Source organism: Gavialis gangeticus, unplaced genomic scaffold, assembly GCF_001723915.1.
Source record: "Gavialis gangeticus isolate Ggan-Ray unplaced genomic scaffold, GavGan_comp1, whole genome shotgun sequence".
NCBI classification, from domain to species: domain Eukaryota; kingdom Metazoa; phylum Chordata; order Crocodylia; family Gavialidae; genus Gavialis; species Gavialis gangeticus.
The window spans coordinates 47,491,579-47,500,766 of NW_017728992.1; the positions used below are offsets into that span (position 1 = coordinate 47,491,579).

Here is a 9,188-nt window from a genome sequence, read left to right on the forward strand (position 1 = left end):
AAAGGTAAAAAAAAAAAACCCCAAAACATTAAAAGCATTGCCAAGTGCTCCTGTCACCTAACTTATTTCTTAAATCAGTGGTTTTCAACCTTTTTTCATTTGTAGACCCCTAAAACATTTCGAATGGAGGTGCAGACCCCTTTGAATTGTAAGTGTGGGTATTCACATACTTTTGACTGATCATACTCATCTTTCAAAGATCCCTTAAACATAGTCTGCAGATCCTTAAGGGTCCGGGGATCACAGGCTAAAAACCACTGTCTTAGATAAATATGTCGATAAGTTTGAACAACTGTTCTCTTCCCTGGGCCTGTTTGTAACTGAAGAGCAAATGCCAGAATAGGAAACTAGAAAGCACTCTGGACAACAGCGTTGAGCACACCAGAATCATAACAGTGCAAAAAGCAGTCAGTTTAATAGTCTTGTGAATGGTCTACAAGATTTGTACTGTAGCTTGAGCCTAGATGCACAGAAACCGTGAATAAAAAGCCGATCCATGGCATATGGATTGCCAGCTGCTGTGTAACAGCTCTGAGCCCGTGTGCTTGCCCACTCTTCCACTAGCCCCTGCTCTTGCTATTGAGCTCTCATTTCAAGGTCCCCAATTCTGTTCTTATTTGTTTTACTTCCCCGATTTTGTTATAAACTCACCTTTCCTGATTTGTGACTTGTAACAAGTGTCATATAAAAGGCAAACGGTATCACACAAGTTTGGCACATGAATACTGCACGAATCGAAAGGCCTTAGTTTCAAGGTGAATGCAGACTGGAAATATCTGAACATGGAGTCAAAACAAACAGAAAAAAATAGGAGAGGTGGCCAACTTCAAGCCACATGGTAACTAGGGGTCCAGTCAAAAATTGGGCTCTCACTGTCACAGCAAGTCTTGTGAAAACAGTAGCGTAACTTGAGGAAAAATTCCCATAACTGGTCCAGTGTTTCTTACCACGTTAAAGAAGAACCCGAATGCCCACATCCTCCACACAAAAATTAGCAGCTTTAGGACAACATTGTTTTTCCAGCCACAACCATTTCTGTCACTTTGACAGGTCTACCCATCCTCGATGCCCATCAGCATGTGAAGTGGTGCTACTTACTACGTTGCCTACAACGCAATAGATCTAATTCACTGTGGGTTGTAAGAGGACAAAGGCAGCCAAACAGAGGACACAAGTTGTAGGTACAGTAGTTTACAGACAAATCTCTAGAGCACAGAAGGGGGAAGGGAGAGGAGGAAAGGGTAGATGAGCCTTTTCCATGCTCACAAATGTAAGATGTACATCAAACAAAGTGGCATTCATATGGACGCTCAATACAACATTAGACATCCTGTTGCTCTGTTCACTGAAATGGCTGTACCACTGAGCAAATCACAAATGCATGGCCTGAGTGGAAAAGGGAGGGGGATGTTATCTAGGATGCAGTAACGCTTCTAGTTCAGAAACTAGATTAACTACATTGATAGGACATTCACACAACAACAACTGAAACTTGATGGCAAAAACAAATCTATTGCCAGTTCGGGGGCTGGAGAGGGAGAGGTCATCTGGCTATTATTACCAAGTAGCCAGCTGTACAACAAAGGAAAGATTTGTTTCTCATGTTACTGTGCATAGAACAGAACTGTTTTGATTGATCAAATGAGTTATCCTACAGGATTTCACTTTTCCCCCGCAAGGGAAATCTTACAAGAATGTGGTTTTTGTTTTGTTTTTTGCTTTTTTTTTTTTTGGATAGGATTAAGGTGACCATTTGCTGTAGATTCTTGGGTTGAAAACAGCAAATGAGAGGGCAAAATATATATTAATCACAATCCAGTTGTGGTTAGGTAGCATTAAAAATGACCACTTCCAAGGGAGAACAATCTTGTCCTTCTTACACAAGCAATGCTTTAAACAGACCTTTCCTTTTTCATCTTCAGTATTTATTCAAATGATCTGTTGATTCATTCCCTTCTTAAAGACGTTTATAAATATTAAGCCATTTAAATTAAAAAATAGGCTTTAAACAATTAGGACATGCAATGACACCAATCTCGCAGTAGTGGAAATTTCAGTTTAACTCGCTTGTGGAGCAAGCATACAGATTATAGCCAATGTTCCTACATTTTTGTCTCCTTTGACCTAAAATATTCTTCTGGAACACAGAGTTACAGATTTTGAACCTCCTGTTAGTTAAAACCATACATGGTAAAACCAATTTAATTGCTGTTGCTCAATTCATTTGAGTTGTTTATATTATTATTACTGTTGCTGTTAAACACTTGCAGGAATTTCCTAAAAGAGCTGAATGGGATATTTAAAATGTATACGGCTGATGCCGATTGAAAAAATATTAGGCTTCTTGGGGCAGTATATTCCTAACTGCTTCTACGTCAATAAAAAAATGGACTCCACCACTTTAATTTGGAAAGTAACTTAAGTACATAGGGGCTCACTATCAAAACCGAATTTATGCTGCCTAAACGTAGTCAGGCTCTGCGTCACAGCAGATTGTTTTGTTCTCTTTGTCCAAACCACGCAGCAGGCAAGGTGTGCAGGTTCTGACTTCCAGAAAGGCAGAAATAATGTGGAAAGAACCCAAGCTGTAGTGAATTCAACTTTGCAGCGGAGATACTGCTTCCTTTTAACAAAGCAAAAAAAAAAATTCTAAGAAAACCCACAGTTGCTTTCTTGGAATGGTTACACCTCTTAAAATAAGATGGCTTCATTTCTGTGATCAATGAGAGGAAAAGAAAATAAAGTGCTTCTTAAAAATAATCAAAATAAATATACACAATGGCAGGGGAAAAAAGAAGAAGTTTTGAAGGGCTATCTCCAGCCAGTTCGCATCTCAGATGAGGTTTTTTCCTCCCATATGCTTTTCAGAAGCAAATCGGAACATAAGATGAAGATTCCTATAATAAGTGGCATCACCACTAGAGTTGAATTTCCTCATGTTTCTTCCATCACTGGTCTGTAAACCAGGGCAAAAGCAGCCCCACCCCAGAGAACTCCTTCTCCTGCCCAACGAGCAAACAAAAAAAGGAAAGAAAGAGAAAAAAAGAAAAGAAAAGAACCCCAACCCCCCACCCAGTTACATAGACTTCATCCCGTTGGCGGTGGCATTCTCGGACATCCCATCACTCACGGCGGCCGAGTCATGGAGACCAGAGTAATCCTTGAGTTCAGAGTTTGTCAGGAGCAAGGGCTGCTCCCCCTTCTTGTGTGGCAGAAGAGGTTGCCTGGTGTAATGTTCCCCGTCTGGGATGTTCTCTGGCAGGTTCTGGTTCTTGCTCTCAGGCAAGAGGAGAATGCAGATGATGCAAATGAGCGTACAGCAGGCAAAGATCACATGGTGCAGGAAGTAGCCTTTCTGGTTATGGAGCTCCATGATTGGTGCAGTCAGCATACCAAAGCCTGCGCTGGCCAGGATGAGGCCAAGCCCACCTCCCCTGCAAAGACACATAGGCTAAGCACCAGCTCTTCATACAGAGAAACCTACCTACTGCAGCAGGCATGGATTTTAAACATGCTTTTGTGGAAAATTTCACGCCTTCCCCACCAATGTGACCACATGCAACCTTGCACCAAGATGGTCACGTGGGTGTAAACTATTTTAATTAGACGCTTTTGGTTTCATACAGTTCCAGAGCTAGAAGCCAGTTCAAAAGTCATTTAGTGCAACCCCCTGCACAGATGCCAAGTTTGCTATTCCTATACTCTCCCAGAGAGGTGCCTGTGCAAGCTACTGAAAATCTCCACTCAGGGCAATGCCATGATGTTCCTGGGAAGCTTGTTCCACTATCCTATTGCTGTAACAGTAAAGAAGCTTTTGCTGACATAATCTAAACCCACTGCTTGCATCCTGTCCTGTGCAGCAAGGGAGAACAATGTTTCCCCCTCTTCCTTATAGCAGCCTTTAAGGCAGTCTTGTCCAACATGCGGGGTGCCAAGGCATTTTCTGTGGCCCGCAGCACCGCGACAGGAAACCCCTTGTCCCTCCCCCAGCCCCTCAGCAGCTTCCTAACGGCTGCTGAAGGGCTGGGGAAGGGACAAGGTTCCCCACACACACCTCGTCAGTCCGGCGCGGCCCGGCCGGGTCCCTTGCAGGGCTGGACCCCTCCCCAGCTCGGGACAGCGCTGGCTGCAGCTGCTGAGTGGCCCCACCCGCCCTGAGGAGCCGGTGCCTGCCTGGGCGGCCGCAGCCGGTGCTGCGGGCTCGGGACAGGCGCAGGACGGAGCCTTCATGTAAGAACTTTGCTGCTGGGTGGCGGAGGAGCGGCTCCGCTCGCGGGCCTGGGACACGCCGGTTGCTGGTGTGGAGGATGCGCGTCCCGGAGCCCATGCCCATGCCCATGCTGCCAGAGCAGCCCTGCATGGGAAGCCAAGCAGCGGCCGCTGGCACTGCCAGTCCACGCCTGCCTCGCTGCCCTACCCTGCCCCACAGCAAGGCAGCACCTGCTCCCCCAGCCAGTCTCCCCCCGGGCGCTGCAGCTCTCCGGGCCCAGCCGCCCACACGCAAGGCCCCGATTCCTGAGGGGGCCGCTTCTCATGTGCTGCTGGGGACAGGAGGTGGTGTGGGCACACGCGGGCACCGGGGCAGCGGCGGAGCGGAGAGCACCCTTCCCACACATCCCAGGGAGGCTGTGGCCAGGAGGACAAGGAGGAGCCCAGACTGGGGCTCCCGTGCGTGGCAGCAGCTCTCCCTGCCCCACTCCACTCTATGCCCGGCTGCAGCTGTGGCCATGCCCAGCTGAGCCACAAGTCTCTCTCGCAGCCTCTCGGATGCGCTGAGGAGCCCCTGCTCCCTCCCCCTTGCAAGGCAGTGGGCGGCTGAGGCTGCAAAGCACCGCGCAGGTGTCTCCTGCCAAGACACCCCTCCACCTTTGATTAGTTTCCACTCTGGCTGATATCTTTTCCACATTTGATCTGTCAACTTGCATTATGCTCCTTTCATTATGCGACAGTGTTTATTTTAGTTAAGTGTTTGCTATTATTTTCATTGTTGCTTTTATTTTGTTTTTATTTTGGATTTTAAGCCACATTTCCAGGCCCATTTCATTGTCACTTCTTGCAACTTCATTGGTGTCAAAGGTCACGTGACATCACTTCCTGATGTGATACCACTTTCTGTGAGGTCTCTGAATATGGCTCGCCGGCCCACTGGGTGATAAAAAGTTCGTGATCCAGCCCCACATTCAAAAAGGTTGGACACCCCTGCTTTAAGGCATTTGAAAACTGCTATTTATGTCCCCTTTAATATCCTTTTTCCCAGGCTAAACATACATTCCCTCAACTTTTCCTTACGCATCTTGCTTTCCAACCCCTTTATTGTCTTCAGCACTTGCCTCTGAATCTCTACAATTTATCTATACCTTTCTTAAAACATGGTGCCCAGAACTGCACACACTACTTTAGCTGAGGCCAATCAAGATTGAGTAGTACGGCACGATCACTTCCTCAGGTCTTGCATATAATATTTCTGTTAAACAGTCCAAAAGTGCATTCATATACCCTTTTTTTGTAACTGCTTCATGTTGCTTGTTCTTGTTGAGTCTGTGTTCTACCACAAGTCCCAGACTCTTTTTAGCAATGCCACTGTCTAATCAATGGTCTCAGCAATGCCACTGTCTAAGCAATGGAAATTCTGCATCTGTGCATTTGGTTTTTCTTTCCTAGACATACTAACTTGCATTTATCTTTGCTGAATTTCATCCTGTTGTCTAGTGCCAGCTGTCCAGTTTATCAGGATTGTTTTGAATTCTATCCCTATTCTCTAAAGGATACAAGCTCCCTGCCCCCCACCCCCATTGTAGAACATCTGCAAATATAATTAAGAAGTTCTCTATTGCCTCCACATCTTTAATCAAAATGTTAAACAGCACCAGAGTCAGAACAGCAGGGAAGAAACACCAGCCTGCATAAGTTTATCAGCTCAAACCACAGCAGTTCAAATACCCTGAATTGCTTCGGTCCCAGAGAGCACAGGCAACCATGTTGAAAAAAAAACTTCTGGTGGCCCCATTTTCAAATGATAAGGTATATGCCTCACAATGGTAACAAGAATGTTGTGCGAATGATTACCTGCTGATGCTATGGACTTGAAAGAGAAGAGAACTTACAGGGGCTGCTCATGGTCTTTTCTATGCTCCTTTGGGCCGGTGCATAGTAAGACCTTTGCTCAAACCAAGGCTTTGAGTGGGTCCATGCAGAGAGTTTTCAAAGAGAATGGTTTTTCATCAAAGTTTTAGAGCACACAATCCTGGTCCCTTCCTCATCCCTTCTCCTTATTACCTGAACTGGGACAGAGGCTAAGTAGGAGGTTCTCTTAGGCTCCAAGATTCTGAAAGGCCCAGTTTATCCTCCTCAAATGTAGCCAGAACAGTTAAGCTCCAGTGCAAATGGAAGAAGAGTTCTCTGTTCCATCCTTATATTTATGGAGGAAGCAGAAAAGGAAAAATCTATATCTGCCTCTCTCCAGTTAACAAAAGAGCTCTCCAGACTTATTGGGAATCCTTAAGTGCCCAGGAACTGAAAGAGCAAGCAAGGGCTGTACATTAAATGGGTGAGATTACACATTACATTCAGACCATGCTAAGACCACTTAAAACTTGAAGGATTGTACATTAAGGCTCATTAATGAAGTGCTAAGTGTCCTCTAGGTTACACTACTCAAGTTATACCACTTCAAGTGAGGATTATCTTTGAGCTGTGCTACCTAGCTCAGCTTAAATTAACCTCTGGGTAGTCATCTGAGATAAAACCACCAATTCACAGTCCTCCAGTATCCCAGAAGACACTGCTCTCAGGTAAACTAGCTATCATCCAGGACTCTAAGGCCCTGGGACAAGCTGGGCAACAGGTGGGTGGAGATGGATTGAGTGGGGAGGGAGGGAGGGAAAAGGGGTGAGGGGGGCAGGGAGGAAGAGGCATGAGGAAGGGTGAGGGACCTGCCAGAATGCTTTCTCCTCTAACCCCCAAACTGCTCCCTCCATTCCCAGATTACTCCTCTGCTACCCCAACTGGGTTCGCCACCCCCAGACCACTGCCCTGCCAACCTGATCAGACTGAGATTGATGCAGGTGCTGGTGGTGGGGTTCCCCTCCCTGCCTGCTCCTGGGGTCCCTGCAGACTTGCTGCCCCTACACACCCAGATCTAATCCCCACCAGGCTCTGCAACTGAAGGGGAGGCAGCAGGGAAGGGTTCCAGTCACCTTCACTTGGGAGCTCCAATATCAGAATCTGAGATAGATCATTTTAGTAGAGGGCCCTACTTACCCAGGACAGCACTGAGACTCAAGGATCATGTGCACATGGGAGCATGTGCACCTGTCCTCATTCCCGTCACTATTATCTTTTAGTCCCTGTCTTTCCACCTCTATGTTTGCAGGCTATAAGATAGCATGTGCTAGATAGTTATGTGTTTAATTGATTGACTGATATTATGTTATATATTACGGCATTATTAATCCCCAGGCTGCTAGCCACTGTCAATCTCATTCAAAGCTGATCCCCAAACTCCTGATCTTCTCAGCCTTCATGGATTTACAGCTGGGCTGCTAAAGTTCAGGAATTGAAGGCTGCCAGAATTATGCTGCTCAGACCACAGAAAAGAGCAATTATATTCAGGACAATACTTAATTTTCTAGCTTCCAAGGGAACAATTTTTGGTATAAACTATAAAGTTGCTCCTCTGAGTTTTACAGAAGAAAGCTTAGTCTTTTCTTGCAGGCCTCTGGGTTTTGTGATGGCAGTGGATATTCTGGGCCCTGGCATTAAGCTTCACAGTTTTCCCCTGAAAAGTTCAAGCCCAGCCAAGGCTAATAATTTGCTAACTTAATTTCTCAATGCTCAAGTAATTCTTATTCATCTATTCACGAATAAATTGCAGGACCATCAAACACACAACAATTGGTAGGCTCATGCCCCAAGTGGATGCAAAAATCTGGTTCTTCATTGCTTTACCCCTAGAGTAATCATCACTGACCTCAGTAAAAATGTATACATAGAATACTACCAAAGCAGGAGGAAGGGCATGCCTACACAGGCTGCAAGGCATGGTGGAAAAGTCTTTTTGATGTTGTACATCAAAGACTGGGGGGAGGGAAGGGGGGAGGAAAATAGCTGAACTGAATTTTAAAAGCATTTCAAATTAGGACATCATATGTACTGAAAAGAAAACTGAGGCAGAAGGCAGATGGCTCAATTTTACATTCAGTATGCATCAGGAAACACAAGATCAAAAGAAAGAACCATATTTCCTCAGTGTGGGTGAACATGGTGAGTTGTAATATTATTTCTGGGATAGATAATAAAGAGAACCATTGATGCTTGAATATAGTATACTATCAATCTACTGACTAGAAGGTAATTAGTCATATAAAATGATGGCTAATTCTACATTAGGAGTGAATGTTTTCCTTCCTGACAGGTAGGGAAGAACTGGATAGGTGCAGCAAAAAACCCAAAAACCAAAAAACAAAACCCCCAAAGCAATCTGGCTTTTAAGTGAACCAGACTTTTGTAGGTCACATTTTGTATAACAGTAGGCTAGATTCAGAAGGTTTTAGTGGTGCTAGGTTCCTAGATATTATTCTTCCTCATTAAACTATTTTTCTAAGATTTATGGTTACAGCTTTCTATTTGGATTTATTAAAATATATGGAATAACAACAGATGTATAGTCTTGCAGGTCAAGAGTCTGAAATGGACACAAGAAAGACAAATGGTCTCTTTCCACTTCTCTGTCTTCTAATTCTAATTTGTGCTTATAAACTACCTTAAAATTTCCAGACATTTATATTATATACTAGCCAACCGCCCATCAAGAATGACCGCGGTGGGGGTGGGGTGGGGGGGGGTGGACGGATGACGACACGAACGGATGGGCACGAAGGCCTGTGTCTCTTCCCTCCCCCGCCTCAGGCCAGGGCTGGGGCCAGGGCTGTTCCCTCTCTTCCCCCCTGCTGCTTTGGGCTGTACCCCCCACTACCTTGCTGGCTCCCTTCCCTCCCCTCCCCTCCCCTCCCCTCCCTGCCAGCTGTTGTTGAGGGGAAGCAGCCCCTGGCTCCAAGAAGCAGACTGGGTGGGGGTGAGGCCAGCGCTGCTGGCCTGCCCCCCACACTCCATCACCTCCATTATGGCAGTACTCCAGCCCCGGTTGTCTTCTTCTGTCTCGAAAGAACCGGGGGGGGGGGGGGGGGGGG

The 9,188-nt window shown here is 45.8% G+C and overlaps 1 protein-coding gene across 1 annotated transcript in view; it reads right to left on the reverse strand.

Moving 5' to 3' along the window:
• Nucleotides 1-1,697: 1,697 nt before the first annotated feature.
• The window catches only part of SLC22A23 (solute carrier family 22 member 23), a gene marked incomplete at its 5' end in the record, with an annotated part of 227,611 nt that continues 220,120 nt past the window's right edge, over nucleotides 1,698-9,188 (reverse strand). Inside the window, one exon of the mRNA XM_019518594.1 lies at nucleotides 1,698-3,434. Within this exon, the coding sequence (XP_019374139.1) occupies nucleotides 3,077-3,434 (358 nt within the window). The remainder of the gene's footprint in view (nucleotides 3,435-9,188) is intronic.